Raw genomic sequence first — 19224 nt, forward strand, 5'->3', positions numbered from 1 at the left:
CTCAGGAAATGATGAGTAGATAGATAATGCATTCCCACTATCATTTTTCAGTGAAGATGCAGATTATTGTTTGAACATTTAGATTTGGTGTTGTCATCTCTTTGAAATGGGTCTCAATATGCACCTCATCTGTCATCCATTTTGCTCGTTGACCACAGCTGGCTTGGCTATCTTCTTAACCTCTTGTACCACCAAACAAGCTTATCTCTAATGTCTTCCATTTGTTACAATCTGAACATCAGGCCTTTTCCCTAATTCAGCACCAACATTGTTTCATAAATTTCACAAAGCTCCAAGACAGTTTGTGTGCCTTTCAATTGCCCAAAGATCTGTCTGAGAACATTTACATGCTGTACAGAACCATGTTAATTAATTTTCAGTTCCTGCCTAATAGCATACCCAGCTTCATCGTTCATTTTACTCTGGGAGGGGCTAGAACTTACTAAATATTTATGCTTGTGTTGTATTGAGACTTGTTTGAATTATATTTTTCATGAGGTATTAAATCCAATGAGAAAGGTACATTTTCAGACTTTCAAATAAAACTGACATGTACTTTTTTTAAACTTATTTTCACTTTCATTTGAAATATTTATGTGCCTTATTTGAACAGGTCCCAGACATCTGCAGTCTTTGAAAAGAGTGTCAAATAGGCATTGTTGTTTTAACTTTCTACCATGTCTACCTCCATCTATGTCTCTCAGACCGAATTGCCCAGAACAGAAAGACCATTGTGTGTCCAATGATCGATGTTATTGACCACGACAACTTTGGCTACGAAACGCAGGCAGGTGATGCCATGCGAGGGGCGTTTGACTGGGAAATGTACTACAAACGGATCCCCATCCCTGCAGAGCTGCAGAAGGATGACCCCAGTGAACCTTTTGAGTGAGTAGAGGTTTGGAAGGAACATTTGTCCTAAATATCTGATTGTGTCATAAGTGCATACATCTGTGGGGCAAGTGGGAGTCCAAACCTGCCACCTGGGTGTGTTAGCAGGACTTACTCGTGACTTAAGGTCTTTCATCAGCACTGCTTTGCTCAGACACACATTTACACCTGCATGTGACATAGGGCCCTTACTAACACCTAGGGGTGGGTATTGGCAAAGAATTCACGATTCGATTCGAATCACGATTCACATGCCACGATGCGATACTATCACGATGCATCACGATACTTGAATTATTGCGATGCATCGCGATGCATTGCGATATTGTCACTGAACATACTTTAAAAAAAAATACAGCCATTACCAGTGGCTGACTGGCTGTGTATGATCTGGATAGTGTCTTCAATTGATACATAACTCAAAGCAAATCAATTCATAACTGTATTTATTGAAACAACTTTTGGAGGTATTGCCATTAAAACAAATATTACTGGACACACTCATCACAAAAAGTGCATAGGATTTATAAAACTTAAAATGACAAAATAGGGATGATCAGTACGGACAAAAAAAAGTGCATAGGCTTTATAAAACTATTAAAAAAAATAATAATATTGCAAACATCCCTTGCAGCGAAATGCATCAATTGCATGTGTCCTATCATTAAAGGCATAAAAAGCCCCCAAAATTTTTTTTTTAAAAATCGGTAGGCCTACTTGGTGTCAAGAATCGATGCAGTAGATCGCGAAAATTAGAATCGCGATGCATCGTCATGACGATTATTTTGCACACCCCTACTAACACCCACATTAAGCTGCTAAATCTGAAAATGAATCCTTCCTGTTCCTTTTTAGCCTTTTATCCACAGCATCAGAAGGGTTATACAGCGGGTGAAATAAGTATTGAACACGGCACCATTTTTCTCCATAAATATATTTCTAGAGGTGCCATTGACATGAAATTTTCACCAGATGTCGGTAACAACCCAAGTAATCCATGCATACAAAGAAATCAAACCATAGATGTCCAGAAATTAAGTTATGTGTAATAATGTGGAATGGCACAGGGAAATTTTAAGATGAAAGTGAAATGTTAGACTTTGCAATTAAAACAAAAAAAAAGTGTATGAAGAGTACATATAGCATGTTACACAACAAATAGTATGAGTTTCATACAAAGTAATGCAGGTCCATCCATTTTCTATACCCACTTAATCCAACCCTAAAGTGGTCAGTGATGACACAGCATGATTCAGAAGTACCTGAGCGCTCAGTTAGTCTGCAACTGTAAAATAAAGCAATACTCTAAGTGTATGTTGGATAGAAATTAGTGGCTGGTAGAATTATTTCAGACATGACCTTTCTTTTGTCACAGTTTTAAAAGCATCACAATTTTACTCTTGGTAAGGCTGCCTTAAAAAGGTGTTCTGCCCTGTGTATTGTTTGTTTCTTCCAGGTCACCAGTGATGGCGGGAGGACTGTTTGCTGTGGACAGAAAGTGGTTCTGGGAACTGGGGGGATATGACACAGGTCTGGAGATCTGGGGAGGAGAACAATACGAGATCTCATTCAAGGTACAAAGATTTTTTTTTTTTAATAATAATAAATAAAGCCACAAATTCACCTCACAGAAAGCCGCAGTTTAGTGTTATATATGATCCATAGTGTAACATTGGCCTCTGTGAGAGCACTGACTTGCATGTTTTAGTTGTACATTGGAAAAAATGCCCCTCCGAAAATTTAAAAAAACAAAAACAAATACAAGACGATTTTGCTTGACATAAGTAAAAAAATCTGCCAATGGAACAAGTGAAAATCAAGATTTCTTGAAATAAGATGTGATATTTAGGACTTTTGAGTTAAAAGTGATCTTGAAATTAGCTTAAAAACCTCTTCAAATGTAAAAAAAAAAAGCTTGTTTCATGTGAAATATGACTCAAAACAATTTGTTTTGAAGACTTTTTCACTTAAAAAGATATTCAAGATGTATTGCATTAAAACAAGTCCCTATATCTGGCTGAAATGGTGCTTGTTAGGCAGTTGTGTCTGATATTAAGTGTAATGAGATACTCAATGAGACAAATATACTTGGTAAGATTTAGATTTTTTCCAGTGTGATTATTTTGACTTCATCCATTATGGTTCGTCCTTATGAACACTCCTGATCTCCCTGTTTTATCTTTTCATGACATTTTGACCCTGGTTAGTTCTTCATTGCATCGTTTGTGTCATGTTTCTCCAGGCTCTGTGTTTGTGATTTATAGTCTGATATGATGACTCCTCACTTGTCGCTCTGCTTGTGTTTTCGTAGGTGTGGATGTGTGGGGGTCGGATGGAGGACATCCCCTGCTCAAGGGTGGGACATATCTACAGGAAGTATGTCCCTTACAAAGTCCCGGGGGGTGTCAGCTTGGCCAGGGTGAGTCTCAGACCATTTAATAGCATAATAATGTGCCCAGTGTGAAGGTGTGTTATGAATGAATGAATGAATGAATGAATGAATGAATGAATGCTTTTATTTCAAACACGTGAAAATAATACAAAAAGAGAAGAAAAAAAAGAACAAAAGAAAACAATTAAAAATAATCGAAAACAACTGAAACAATATTAACATGTTGGAAAAGGAAGAAGCATCAGCTTATTCCACTTCGTTTTTAATTCATGATTGGTTTACTTTCCTCTGTATCCCCATGACAAACTCACAAACACAACTACCTAAACATATTTGCCTGCGCTCAGGGGCAGTTCTAGGGGCGGGGCCACAGGGGCATTGGCCCCAGCTGAAATCTGATTGGCCCCCTGACGGGCCCCTGTCCTGTAACTCATCTGTCTTTTGTCCGGTTCAGTTCCCGTCACAAAAAACGAAGAATAATGCTGTTTTAGAGTGATATTTACAGTAGTCACCCACATGCAACTTTGTGTATGTTTGTGAGAGAGATGTTTTGAACTGACAGTATTTGTCAAAAAGTAAAAAGGTTTTAAAAAATTAAATAAAATGCTGGATTTTCTCACATGCTGTGTGTGTTTGAGAGCATTTTGTCTATGGACAGTAAAAATACATGTAAAATTGGTTAGGAGTTTTTTTTTTTAATTACGTGTTTGAACATGGTGTGACTGGTGATATATATAGTACCTTACCAAAACAGGGAATTGTGTGCAAGGGTGTTGGACAAATACTTGCCCCCTCTATGAACACTGTGGCCCCTTAATGGCCCCTTACTCAGAAATATCCTAGATCTGCCACTGCCAGCGCTTAACAATAGAAAATAAATAAAAAAGTAAATAAACAATATGTGAGGACTCTTGATTGATTTTAACCCTTTGTGCGGTCTTAACATTGTGTTTACTCCCCTTGTCCTACGGGTCAAAAATGAGCCGCCCTACCAAAGCCCCAAAATAAAGCAACTTAATTGAATTTTAAATCCAAAATCTATTTTGTATGATGAAACCACCTGTTATTTATCTATCCAACTCAATTAATTTTGGTAAATTTGGGCAAAACGCACTGCCGCGAGTAAACAAAATGTGATGAAATAAACATTTTGATTTATGTGTTCAACGTTTTCTTTATAGCAGGTTGAAAGAAAATCAAAATCAAAAAATTAACCACTGCATGAAAAATCACTGTTTTTGCCTGCCGTGTCTCGCCTTAAGATTACAGTTGTTTTTTTGGTGCTATATAAATAAAACGCAAATTGAATTTGATTGAATTTAGTTTTTCTCTGAAAATGCAAGTAACTCAGATTTGTAGGATGCGATATAAAAGAGGGAAGTAAAATAGAATCCCATTGTGATTTCAGAACCTAAAACGCGTTGCAGAGGTATGGATGGATGAGTATGCAGAATACATCTACCAGCGTCGGCCCGAGTACCGCCACCTCTCAGCTGGAGACATGACGATGCAGAAGGAGCTACGAAGCCAGCTCAACTGTAAGAACTTCAAGTGGTTCATGAACGAAGTAGCCTGGGATCTACCCAAACACTACCCACCCGTGGAGCCCCCCGCCGCTGCATGGGGAGAGGTACAGTGCCCCTTTGTCTCTTTAGTGAAGGCATTAATTACCAAAAACCAAGTTTTAGCTACAAAAGGCATGTTTTCAACCAGAATCAAAGTTTGGCCCATTTTTACTTGAAATAAACCAAACTAACAATGTACCTCAGGTTACATCTAACTTCACAATTTTTGTTCAGAATATCCTCTGTGATTGGGATCACCATTGAAGACTCTCGCTTTAATTATCTTTTCTGTTTGCTTTCTGTTTTCTAAACATCTCAAGTGTTCTTTTCATTTCTGTATTGCAGATCCGCAATGTGGGTAGTGGCATGTGTATGGAGAGCAAACACTTTGTGTCTGGTAGTCCTATCCGCCTGGAGAGCTGCGTGAAGAGTCGGGGAGAAATGAGCTGGAGTCATGGACAGGTGAGCAACAACAACTCCGAGAATTATTAATGTCCTTCAAGCTCTTCAGGACTAATTTAAAAAGAACAAATGTATTATTAGGGACCGAGCAGTGAAACTGCAAGGACCCTCTTGTATCTGTACTGTTTCTTATTATTCTTTCCTATTCTTTGCAAAAGGTGCTCGAAAACTCATGACATTTTGCGAGCGCCACCTGCCAGTCGACGACATGAAAGAATCTAAACTTTATATTTTTGGGAGTCGCTCATTGACTCTCTAGCGATGCTTAAAAATGGTCCCCGCAATAGGATTACTTTCGCGTGGGATGACAAAATTAGGTACACTCATTCATCATGCCCAGACGCACAAAAAAGTCTCTTGCCGCCATGGTCCCACGTCCACAGGAAGGCGGCCATTTTGGATGGAAAGTGCGTTTTCATGCCATTTTTGACCGATTCCACACCTTGCATATGATCGAACTTGTCCTACAGATTTCATGCTACAGACTTCAAACTTGGTCAGGTTACTCTTAAGACATGGGGGGAAAGATTCATGGAGAAACTTTTCCAAACTCTGAACGGTGTGGGCGTGGCCAGGCGGTGAAAACCGTGTGATGGCGTTTGTGATTAGAAAGTCTTATCATCATCATGAAACTCGGCACACACGTCCACCCTGAAGACCTCGTACGTATGTAAAGGGTATCGTGCGTGTGGGCGGAGCTGCGCGACTACGATGTACAGCGCATGCCCCACGTACGCACATCTCCGTCCCGCATACAGCTGCTTGCAGCTTTCTAGTTTTTCTTTCTTTTTGCCATCAAATCACTGGTTGTTTTTGTGTCCCAGTTATGCAGTTCTGACAAATGAAATGCTCCATCAAAATTTATACTGCATTGTAGCAGTGTGTGGTGGCTGGTCAGGTGACCAATCAGACCCGAGTGCCCATATCCCCATTGCTCTCAGAGAAGGCACACAGGGATTCAAAAACTCTACCTGAATTTTTAAGTTCTCCACTGTTGGAAGCATGGAGCAAATCATGTATTATCTCGCGGGACAAATACATGGTCATTATAAAATACAAATACAAATACAAGTCATTATCCTGGCAGTGTTAACTGCCAGGATAATGACTTTTAAATTTTTTTTTAAGAGATCGATACAATAATCGCATGTATGTATGCTTGTGTGTGTGTGTTATTTATTCATCTCTTTTTATATTCTTTTTTTTTTCCTTTTTTTAATGCACTGACTGGAGTTTCCAAATTTGAACGTGAGAATTCGTGTAACTCTACAGATATGATTTCGCTCCTCGCAGGTATTCACCTTCGGCTGGAGAGAGGACATCAGGGTGGGCGACCCCATGCACACTAAAAAAGTTTGTTTCGATGCCATTTCCCACAACAGCCCCGTCACACTGTATGATTGTCACGGCATGAGGGGCAACCAGCTGTGGCTCTACAGAAAGGTACACCAGGCTCACAGCCTCAAGATCCCTGCGTGTCAGCCTCTCTTTTTACAACATTTTCTTCTCCGTTCTTTAAAGGTGCCGTGGCATGAAAATAAATGGAGGCTTTTATTTATTCTTATAGGCTTTAGTGGTCCCCTTATACTGTATCTGAGTTTTTTCCCCAAAAAATTCTGCCTTGGTGCAGAATTACAGCCGGTCCCAAAAATGAGCTTTCCTTAGGATCTGCAGAATGAGCCGTTTAGTGTCTGCAGCTTTAAATGCAAATTAGGAGGAGAAAGGCAGGGCAAAGATGGCTCTGGTTTGCAAAAGTGCACGTAGCGCTAGTCATTTCATTTTTTTATTTTTATTTTGTCTTTATTTAGGATCGTTACATCACAGGTTACATCCTTACATCCATTTTTTTTTATAATTAGAACAGAACATGAGGTGATATATAAAAATAAAACCACAAAGGGAAAAAAACAAACAAACACACTAAAACATACAAGCAAGATGTTAATATGCTTCTTTCTTGTTAAACATAGGTTGGGCATCTCGGGAGAATATACATTTTCCATTTCTTCCAAATTTCCTCAAATTTCCAGTCCTGGAGCCACACAGAGAAAGTAATTCTCTCCATTTGATAGATTTAATTTACAATATCATACCATTCCCTAATAGATGTTGTATCTGGTTTAAGCCATTTCCTTGTAATTGCTTTCCTAGCAGCTGCATTCCAAACAGTTTCTTCGTTGTAATGTTTGTGTTTGTTGAAATTTTTTAGTCCAAAAAAAAGGTTGTTCCAGTTGAAAGTTATTTTTGTTCCAAATATGATTTCTAGTTCGGAATGAATCTTACGCCAGAAAGAGTGTACCTTTGGACATTCCCAAAACACATGAAAGTGATTAGCATCCTGAGAACCACAATTCCTCCAGCAGCTGGAGGAACCTGAATAGTGAAATGATTGAGCAGGAGTAATAAAATATCTACTAAGAGTCTTCCAGCCAAATGTTCTCCAGAAAGGTGAGCTTGAAATCCTCCATTGAAATTCACAATATTTAGTCCAGGCTTCCCCTGGGATGCACATATTACTCTCCTTTTCCCATTTTTGTTTAATATATGTGCTATCTACTGTTTTGATACCCTGGAGTCCCTTATAAAGTCTAGATATCACTTTATTCCCAGAGTTGTTTTTATATGCACTAATAAAGATCTTCAGTAGGTCATTTTCAAAAGCATCTCTATTCTTTGTCATGGAACTAGCGCTAGTCATTTCAATCAGGGAAAGGCAGATATCGTGCGCGCCATAACACCAACAGCAGGACGGCTATCAAAACAACAAATAAGTACACAACACTCGCGTTACAGTAAATGAGGTGTCCACTCGCATACCTCATGCTATTTACCGTTACATTAGCGACAGTGACCGAGCTATTAGCTGCAGAGCTAACGACAAAGACAGACTGACCGTTTTGACTCTGGAACCATGAATGAATCATTATCCTGATGAAACGCACTGAATTTGCGGATTCATTGTTCTTCAGGAAGCTTGAAGTCGGGGGTTTTGGTCTAAAATGAGCGAGCTAACCATCTCATGGGCATGCAAACACCTCCCACAGCCTAGTTGATGCTATTAGCTGCATAGCTAACGATACAGACACTTTCTTGTGGTAACAAGCTATGTAACTATACTGCACATACAGGAAAGCAACACAATTATAGAGCGTTAAATTACTTACTTGTCTGAGGTCTGTAGTTGGGCCAAAGAGAGTTGGTACTGATCCAGGGTTCATTTTCAGACGTTCGGCAATGAGCAATGAGCTGGCCAAAGAGCTGGGGGGGGCAGTTTTGGCATAGCTTATCACGCAGGAGCCACATTGAATTTTTACGACGTTTTTGGGGTTTACTGTGGACACAAACAAGTGTTTGTAGTTGTAAGCAGCAAATATAAAAGGAAGTAGTCCCTCAGAAAAACCAAACTTCCTCTTGAATAATGCAAGAGGACATGATGGTGGTTGGTGGTGGTTAGAATACTTCAAATGGAGCTAATTTACAGGAGAAAAAATGTTAAAGTAGAAACTAGCCAACACTCTTGTGCATAACAGGCAAAATAATGTTTTATTTCAGAAAAATCTAGCAAATAATGGAAACTAACAAAGTAAGTACTGACAATGCAGCATGTGAGACAGGCCTCAACTCTGACCATGTTTAAATCCAGGCTGAAAACAGTTCTGTTTAGCCGTGCATATGACACCTGAAAGTATTTTATCTGCACTCTTCACTTTTAAATTAATTAATTAATGATTATTTTTAATGTTTTTATTTTCTATTTTTTTTATTATTATTTTTTTTTAATGATTTTATTGCCTTCTTGTGATTTTATGTAGCTGTAAAGCACTTTGAATTACCTTGTGTACGAATTGTGCTCTATAAATAAAATTGCCTATTATGTATTTCCTTTGATCTGTCTGTTTCTATTTCTTATCATCCTCCAGGACAAAAGTCTCTATCACCCGGTCAGTAACAGCTGCATCGACAACAACCCAAACGAGCGTCGAGTCTTCATGAACACATGCGACCCCTCTGCCCCCAGCCAGCAGTGGCAGTTTGAGAGAACCAACACCACCGTGCTGGAGAACTTTAACCGCGGCACGAACTGATGCCCCGCAATGTCCCAGAGAGGATCGGTGCCGCCACGCAGCTGCTGCTGATGGGGGTGTTCCCTGTTAACCGGGTGATGGCAGATGTTTCTTTTTGTGTGCTTAGCCAAGCTGGATGGGATGTGTTGGGGAATACGGTTGAACGCATCGGCTGAAGAAAAGACAGAGTTCAGGGTCAATCTGTGACTGATCGGTTTGTCTTTAAAACTGACTTAGTTTGATGTGTACAGGGGTTAGACAATGAAACTGAAACACCTGGTTTTAGACCACAATTATTTATCAGTATGGTGTAGGGCCTCCTTCTGCGGCCAATACAGCGTCAGTTCGTCTTGGGAATGACATATACAAGTCCTGCCCAGTGGTCAGAGGGATTTTAAGCCGTTCTTCTTGCAGGATAGTGGCCAGGTCACTACGTGATGCTGGTGGAGGGAAACGTTTCCTGACTCGCTCCTCCAAAACACCCCAAAGTGGCTCAATAATATTTAGATCTGGTGACTGTGCAGGCCATGGGAGATGTTCAACTTCACTTTCATGTTCATCAAACCAATCTTTCACCAGTCTTGCTGTGTGTATCGGTGCATTGTCATCCTGATACACGGCACCGCCTTCAGGATACAATGTTTGAACCATCGGATGCACACGGTCCTCCAGAATGGTTCGGTGGTCCTTGGCAGTGACGCGCCCATCTAGCACAAGTATTGGGCCGAGGGAACGCCATGATATGGCAGCCCAAACATCACTGATCCCCCCCCGTGCTTCACTCTGGGCATGCAACAGTCTGGGTGGTATGCTGACGTTACCATGGATACCGTGGCTCTTGATACATCACAAAGACTTGCTGTCTTGGTCACAGATGCGCCAGCAAGACGTGCACCAACAATTTGTCCTCTTTTGAACTCTGGTATGTCACTAGGGATGGGAATTGATGAGATTTTTACGATTCCAATTCCATTTTCGATTCTGCTTAACGATTCGGTTCTTTATCGGTTCCCTTATCGATTCTCATTTGGAGAAAAAGGACAACAAACCGGTCGATTAGCATCAACTTTGTTTAGTTTAGAAGTAACACGAGTCATGACCTTACAAACCCAACAACGGTGAGGTCCACATTGGTCTATCCTGGCCTGGGTAATTTAACTCTTCCCTGCTCTGGTGAAAGGAGAAGCTGGAGGTAGAGGTGAACTGGGGGTAGTACCACCAGCCTCTGGCTCTGAGCCAGTCAGGCTCTGTCTCTCATGATTTCATCTAAATGTAATGCCTGAGAAGGCATTCATTTAACCTTAACCGTTACTAACAGCAGCTTTTACAATGAGGCAAATGGCGCTAACATGATAGGCAGTGTTTGTTAGTTAGTTAGTTACCTGCAGTGTTAGCCGAGGACATGCTAACGTTGCTGGGTTCAGATTCACCGGCGTTAATCATTCATTCATAGTTATTGCATGTTGGTAGCATTTCCTCCCTTTGGTGAAATATTCACTTTGCAAGTTGCCCTGTTGTCGTCTTTTTTAGGGATGTGTAACCAAACTTTCGAGCGTTTGTACCGCTTGGGCGCCATGTTTACTGTTGGCTGCTGGCTGCGCTGGACTCGCCACGCAACGTTGCGTGGTGACATTCGCGCTCACTGGAATCGATAAGGGAATCGTTTGCAAAATCGCCAAACGATTCCAAGGAATTGAAACACTGGGAACCGGTTCTCAACAAGAACCGGTTTTTGATTCCCATCCCTAACCTAATCTCACGACGTCTATGGTGAAAGTGGTTGATTGATGGTTCACCTTCCGGCTCCGTTCCACTCCTCACAGCGAACGATGGCGACCGAGAGAGAGAGACTGTTGTTGGAGTTGGAGCTTGTTGATGTTGAAATGCAAATAATTTTGACCAAATGTTGACCGGTGTAGGTACCAGATCGGCTCGGGTTCCGTCGTCGTCTGATTACGTCACACAATAGAATAGAATAGAAAAATACTTTATTCATCCCCCAATGGGGAAATTCAAATTCGTCAAGTAGCTCAACATTTTTTTAAATATTTACAATGATTGTATTAACAACAATAAAACAACAATAATGATACTACTACTAACAAAATAATAATAAATGACAAAATAAACAAATAAAAATCAATCAATCAATTTGAGAAGAACTCAGCATTCCCAGTTCTCGATTTCCCATCCCTACCCATAATGTTGTGTGCATTGCAATATTTTGAGCTAAACTGTGCTCTTACCCTGCTAACTGAACCTTCACACTCTGCTCTCACCCTGCTAACTGAACCTTCACACGCTGCTCTTACTGGTGCAATGTGCAATTAATGAAGATTGGCCACCAGGCTGGTCCAGTTCAGCCGTGAAACCTCCTACACTAAGATGTTTCAGTTTCATCGTCTAACCTCCTGTTTTTGTTCTGTCATAGTTGTGCTGTGGCAGTGGGTCTGTCTCACTTTCTGTTTTTTGCTTTTGAGTGGTTATCTGACATAACTCCTCGTTCCTTTTAGTATGTTTTTCTTTCTTAACTGTTTCATCTCACCCCTCCACATCTGTTCAGTGTATGTCTGTATCCATCTGCCGGTGTGACTGCACCTTTGCCCCCCCCCCCCTCTCCATTCTCTCTCTGTTGCCCTCATGAGTTGCCGGCTCTGACAGCTGCCCAGAAGGGTGAGAGAGGGGGGCTCGTGCTGAGTCAAAGTTGTCCTGACACCCGGTGAAGCCAGCCAGAATCACTCTAAAAATCCCCCGGGTATTGGATTCTCCTTTAAACCCTATTCTGCCCTCTGTTCCGTCCCTCTTTTGACAAAGGAAGTAAAGAGAAGAGACCGCCATTTTTCTCCGTATTCTTTGCCCTTCTTACCGTATTTATTGATCAGACATTCTCAGATTTTGTGCAATGTTCGTCCTACATTCCTCAGAGGCCGGTGCCGTCTAACGCCAGGATTTGTACCGTCTGACTCCTGCTGGCTGTGATGGTGATATGCTGATACACGTTTTTTATCTGGGGGCAAACTGAGCAGCCTTCTGACTCCCAGTCGCTCACCAGAACGACCTCGTCATGGTCAACCGAGCTATGATCCCATCATGTTGCAAAGCGGCAGGCGGCCCCACGAACAGATGCCCGCTGGGCTGACTGCTTAGACTGACAAACCCGATGATTCATTGGCCAGCAGACGCGCTGACTCAACACTTTAGCCTGCGGGGTCGGCAGCAGGCGAGACGAACAGGGGACGGACCGGATAAACTCACCAACGTAGCTTTGGTATTAAGACGAATTTTGAGGTTAAAAATGCATAAAGCACTTAAAGAGTGATAAACTTGAATGAAATGTAAGTGCCTTTTTGCGAAAGGAGGACATAAACTTGTGTGTTTGTGGTCAAATGTGTCCACGCCAACTAAAGGGGCAGTTCACTCAGAAGATGTTTCAGTAACTTTTATGGAAGTTTTTCTGTGTGAGTTTGAATACGAATTTCTAATATTGAATTTTTTACAGCATCAAAATCAGACTTTGAATTTGAAATACCAACAGTGTAAAAAAAAAAATCAAATTCTAAAAACAAAAATTGATCCAACGGCAGCCAATCAAGTTACGCTCCATTGGACAGATCAGCCACGCCCACCAACAGGTGAGTGAGTTTACTTTATTTGCCATTTGTGTTAGTAAAATTGAGTAATATATATTACTAATATCTATTGAGCTGATCTGATGAATTGAGACAGGGATCGATTGCTTCTCCCTGTTTACCCGGATGTTGAGTCTGGTTCTTTTTCCATTGAATTTTTTTAAATTATTTTTTTCCACTGATTTTTGTTTTTAGAATTTTTTATTTATTTTTTTTTACACTGTTGGTTTTTCAAATTCAAAGTCTGATTTTGATGCTGTAAAGATTCCATATTAGAAATTCTGATGGCAGAGAAAAACTTGCATAAACTTTGAAACAATCAAAACGCAGAATTGAAGCTGAACTGACTCGCGGTGTTGGACACTGAATGCACTGCTGGCTTTGACTCTTTTATGCAACCTTCGAAGTGAACACACATGCTGTGACTAGAGCTAAAGGGACTTTTTCCCCTCACCATAGTAGCTCCGGCCTTTAACGGTTAGTTGTAGCCCTAAAGGACCTTTCCTGTATCGTAATCATGACATGATGCTGGGTTGTTTTATGTCCACTTGTTAGGAAAAGGAATTGCTGTTGTTTATCATGTCTCTTTCTGTTTTTAATTAAATGTTCCTTCAAATTTTTGTTCTGATTTTTTTGTGTTCCAGCGAATATTTTTGTTGTTGTTATTTTTCATGTTTTACACTTTGTTCTGGGATATTGTCATCTGTGTGTTGCACCCGTTCCCTAATCAGATTTTTGTGAAGTAAAACCATGTACAATTTGTGCCAGTTTGATCACAAATTGTTTGATCCAGTTACAGTCAGAAGTAAACGGAATGAAAACGCTTCTCACAGACCTTATTCAGGGCATTTTCTTCTGCTCTGTTTTTTTTTTTTTTTTGTCATGTTGGATACCCTTTTGCATTCAAATAGAAAGCTTTCTAGACATGATGTATACCACAATGCTAGGGCTGAAGCAATATATGAAGAAACCCTGATACAGACCTCCATCTCTTACAGCCAAACCTCCACAATGACTAGTTCTAGTTGGACCATAAATTGCTCAGACAGAAATAATCAACGGTGTAGTTTGTAGCTTGTAGTTTGGGATAAACACCTTCCTCAGCTGAAATAAATGCAATGTGGAGGCATTGGAGACCCATCCAAGATGGCCGCCGCGCTGATATGTCAGCTCCAATAGGCAGCGTCAGTCTATGAGGCGTCTATGTATGTTATGTCTATGGTTGAGACCGGTGTAGGTACCAGATCGGCTCGGGGGCCGTGGTCTGCTGAGCACGTCACACAATGTAGCGGTCCGCTTGAATGGGAGTACATTGTGATTGGCTGTACGTCGGACAGCTGTGATTGGCTCGTTTTTTCTTTTATCTTATAACCTTATGTGTGCCTTGAACATGTACAACCCGATTTACCTTTGTGTAAACACGCCACATGTTTCTTTACATTTTGTTAAAAATCTTTAATATTAAAAAAAATAATAATAATTGAGATTGCTCAGACAAACTTCGTTGCGTTCGACTTTCCCGACAGACAGACAGATGGATAGATGCCATTTCTTTAAGCTAATTTTTCAGTGTGTGTATTTGTCTTATTTACGTAGACTGTATGTATATACACACATATCCAACAGAACTATTTTTACAAGTTTTATGCACATTTATATGCAGGAGTCCACACGCATATAGTCAAAGAGGTTATTGCTGCTCAGCACACAAAACTAAAAAAAGGAAGCTTCTCTTCAGTGAAGCAAAGGCCAAAATGATTAAACAAAACAAACTACATCTTAAAGCTTTGGGGCTGGTGGTGGTCAAGGTGTGGTACGCACTATTTAGTAGGAAATATTTAATTTCTTCGTAAAAGCTCTCCATAGCTGCTGCTGATCACCGAAAGAACGAGAAAAAAACTCTCCGACGCACAGCGCCTAGTTACGGTTACTATGGCTACTACAGCCAATGAAAATGTACTCCCATTCAAGCGAGCGGCCATATTGTGTGACGTAATCAGACGACGACGGAACCCGTGCCGATCTGGTACCTACACCGTCTGACTCTGTACCACCACATAACAGGACATACTAAGCTGTTACTTATTCCCATTTCTTTTGAAATATTATAGTTCTGATAAAAAAAGAAAAAAAAGAATGAGAATAGATAGATGCATATATAGACAGGCTACATATCCGATCGCTGATCGGGATGAAACGTCCAATACCGAACGAGTCAGAAACCACGTGATCGGATCGGGGCATCCCTAGAAAATAACCATTGAATTCGTTTATGCTTCAGATAATTTAGGCAATCAAGTTATTATGTACTAATCTAAAGAAATATCATGTCTTTAAATTGTGAATTGATGTCGAAGGACCTCTTAGTAGTCTCTCACTTTATTTGTTTTGAGCACTTTTAAATCAACATTCATTTGTGTTGGTCTGTATGGAAATCCTGACATTGCTCTTCCAACATCAGAGCATACAGTTGTTTTAATACAATACATCTGGAATATCTTGTTAAGTGAAAAAGTCTTGAAAATGAATTGTTTTGAGTCGGATTTCATATGAAACAAGCTTTTTTTTTTCATTTGAAGAGGTTTTTAAGCTAATTTCGAGATCACTTTTAACTCAAAAGTCCTAAATATCACATTTTATTTTAAGAAATCTTGACAAGCCGATTTTCACTAGTTCCACTGGCAGATTTTTTTGCTTATTTCAAGCAAAAACGTCTTTTATTTGCTGTTTTTTTTACTTATTTTTGGAGGGGCATTTTTTCCAGTGTAGACAGCTCATTCATTCAGATTTTTTGAGGGGACGGTTGATTCAAACCTTGGTTACAACCTCATGACCCTGAAGATCAAACCCGAACAGGCATCCGAGCTCTTTTAGGAACCCAGATGGGATTCCTGCTTGGCTTCTCGTTTTTGACTCGTGTTCATGCTGACAGACTTTTTAAGACGATGTCCTGTTTGGATCAGCAGCGCAACATGGACTGGTCCTGTGTTGTCAATGTGAAGGCCTAACATTGTGTTTGGTATATATGTTATCTGAGAGGTTGATACACAAAGCAGCATTTGGGGATTGAAAGGAGTCACAAGTTCAAGTACGAAGTGTTATTTTGTTTTTAAACATTTTAACAATGTTTCAACCAGTCCTTCACCTTGGTAAAAAACAATTTTACATCAATTCTTTACAGATAAACAAATAAATTTCATAGGAAAGGCTGTACTCCACTTTCCAAGACCAAACAGGCTATGAAAATGTAGTTTAGCCTCTTTTAACTTGCTGTAAACAGCAGACATTGGTGCACTTTTGTGTTGTAAATGAGAATGATGCCTTTGATATATTACATGACAATAACTGCATTACCTTTATGTTCAACAGTTGAATATTTCTTTGTATGTAAGACTGAAAAGTGTAACAGTTTATGGTAGAAACACCAGGAACTCACTGAGTGCACTTCTTATTACTGACACTGTGTTTGTATTGTTTCACAGCTTTGTAAGTCGGTTTTATCTTCCTCAATGTGGAACCAAGGTAAGATCCTGCCTAGCTTTCTGTAGGCACATCAGGATGTTCACATGCCCAGCAGTGTCTTGGTGATGTGTTGTGCATGTAAAATATTTTGAATTTCCTTTCAGAAACTTAGATAAGGTACACCTGGATACACTGCCTGGTTTACAGAGTCTCGTAAACACCTCACCTTACCTTGGAGAGGCATCTTATCAAGCAGTATGCTACAATCTCATCACATATAAATGTATTCCTCCCAACAACCTTAGCGCTCCTGTAGCCCCATATACTCCCACTCCCACACTGGAAAAAATCTAAATCTTACCAAGTATATTTGTCTCATTGAGTATCTCATTACACTTGATATAAGACACAACTGCCTAACAAGCACCATTTCAGCCAGATATAGGGACTTGTTTTAATGCAATTAATCTGGAATATCTTGTTAAATGAAAAAGTCTTGAAAACATCTTGTTTTGAGTCACATTTCATATGAAACAAGCTTTTTTTTCATTTGAAGAGGTTTTTAAGCTAATTTCAAGATCACTTTTATCTCAAAAGTCCTAAATATCACATTTTATTTCAACAAATCTTGACAAGCCGATTTTCACTAGTTCCATTGGCAGATTTATTTTGCTTATTTCAAGCAAAAACGTCTTTTATTTGTTGTTTTTTTAACTTATTTTTGGAGGGGCATTTTTTCCAGTGCGTCTATGATTGAGACGGTCTGACTGTACCACCACATAACAGTAAATACTAAGCTGTTACTTTTTCCCATTTGTTTTGAAATATTATAGTTCTGATTAAAAAAAATATATATATTTTTACTTATTTTACTTATAATTACTTATAATTTTTTCCAGTGCACCTCCAGGCTACACTCTCACAGCTTTACAGTGTCTGTGCTCACAAACTAAACCAAGCTCATTACTTTTGAAGACACATCCAACTCTTCTGTTGAGCAAAACCTTTTTCTATGCTCACTTTGAGCAAATATGCAGACATGTAGACCAGCACAGCCCACAAGTCCAGGAAAAAGAAAGGTCTGATTTTAATTTTATGACCAAGTAGTTTGGATAGACTTCAGTAGATGTCCTTGTGTCTGTGATCCCAAGTGCATTTATTAGTTTAGTTTGGTTTGTTGCATACGTGTGTACTACTACTTTAAATTCAACATTACTGAAGAAGTCTTTGTTTACAAGATGAAATACTCAAGTGTTGAACTTGGAAATGATTTGGTTATAATGTAGAGGTGATATTTTTGTATAACAGAAAGGTATATAATTAGATGGTCCGTTCCTACTGTAACAGTTTAAATACCCTGTTGGTAAATCCACTGAACAAACAGCAGGCAGGCAAGGACAGCTGGTGTAGAAAGTGGAACAATTAACAGCTTTATATTCCTTTTAGGTGTTGGCTAGCTAGACGGAGAGTAAATATTGGACTGAAACAACATTGTGGACTTCTTCTCAAATATAAATCCCTGCTGCTTTAAGTACGAGCTAGCTGAGGGGTATTTTGTAATACCACCTGCTGTTGGGCAATTCTGATTCCCAGACAAATCGACCTCTTCAATGAACGGCCTTGTTGGTTTCAGTCAGTCACACCAGTAAAAGCTGATAATGACATGATGAACAATTGTGTGAGACGGATGGGAAAACATCAGTGTTTATCACTCTTGGTGCAACTACTGTGTTCAGTCTTTCTTTTAAGCAGTCGTTTATCTAACAATTTGAGCTAAAATCGTTTTATTCTTTGAAATAGAAGAAGCTTCTGAATTTTTCTTTTCTTTTTTTAAATTCTTTTTTGTGTGTGTGTGTGTGTGTGTGTGTGTTTTGTTTTCACCAAAGTGTGTTGTACGCCTGCACTGCTCGTGCAAAGTATATTTTCATCACATGAAATCGAACTTAAATCTCTATGGTGACAATTTGGATTTAATCCATTTGAATTTTTTTCCGTTGTGTTGAGTATGAAACAAATATTCTCTGATTCACTCAATATTGTCTAAGAGAGGGTAAATATGATGCCATTCATTTTACTTCCATATCAAAATACATCTTTAACAAAGACTTCCATAATGTTGTGTTCAGAACAGCATGGAGGAAGTTCAAAGGATTATTATGTCAAAAGCCTCTGTGTTTACACAATATGGTATATGTGTGTGAAGTCCCATGTATAGATTGTAAATTTTTGTATCTGAAAAAATATCCAATATTTTTTTCTACTGACATTGCAGCTGTAAGTGTATTGGGGGTATTTAACCAACTGTATAATTAAACTGGAAATGTATCATATTTTTTCTGGACTTGTAAAATAAAATTGTTTCTATATTTTAAGGAAAAACTGTCTGTGGTTTAAGAGAAAAGAACACTTGATGAACATGTTGGACAGGAGTATCATTCACGGGTCGCCATTACATCACTGAGGCTATGAAATTTAGAAACGTCACTAACATGACTGCACTGGAAAAAATCTAAATCTTACCAAGTATATTTGTCTCATTGAGTATCTCATTACACTTAATATGAGACACAACTGCCTAACAAGCACCATTTCAGCCAGATATAGGGACTTGTTTGAAGACAATACATCTGGAATATCTTGTTAAGTGAAAAAGTCTTGAAAACATCTTGTTTTAAGTCATATTTCACATGAAACAAGCTTTTTTTTCATTTAAAGAGGTTTTTAAGCTAATTTCAAGATCACTTTTAACTCAAAAGTCC

At 39.4% G+C, this 19224-nt stretch overlaps 1 protein-coding gene across 1 annotated transcript in view; it reads left to right on the forward strand.

Annotated features, from left to right (window-relative positions):
* The window catches only part of galnt10 (UDP-N-acetyl-alpha-D-galactosamine:polypeptide N-acetylgalactosaminyltransferase 10 (GalNAc-T10)), a 70777-nt gene extending 51933 nt beyond the window's left edge, over positions 1 to 18844 (forward strand). Inside the window, exons 6-12 of the mRNA XM_075487305.1 lie at positions 705 to 888; positions 2348 to 2465; positions 3203 to 3310; positions 4692 to 4913; positions 5194 to 5310; positions 6604 to 6753; positions 9231 to 18844. Of these exons, the coding sequence (XP_075343420.1) occupies positions 705 to 888; positions 2348 to 2465; positions 3203 to 3310; positions 4692 to 4913; positions 5194 to 5310; positions 6604 to 6753; positions 9231 to 9395 (1064 nt within the window). The 3' untranslated portion in view covers positions 9396 to 18844. The remainder of the gene's footprint in view (positions 1 to 704; positions 889 to 2347; positions 2466 to 3202; positions 3311 to 4691; positions 4914 to 5193; positions 5311 to 6603; positions 6754 to 9230) is intronic.
* Positions 18845 to 19224: the final 380 nt, after the last annotated feature.

Source organism: Odontesthes bonariensis, chromosome 16 (assembly GCF_027942865.1).
Source record: "Odontesthes bonariensis isolate fOdoBon6 chromosome 16, fOdoBon6.hap1, whole genome shotgun sequence".
In the NCBI taxonomy this organism is placed as follows: Eukaryota; Metazoa; Chordata; class Actinopteri; order Atheriniformes; family Atherinopsidae; genus Odontesthes; species Odontesthes bonariensis.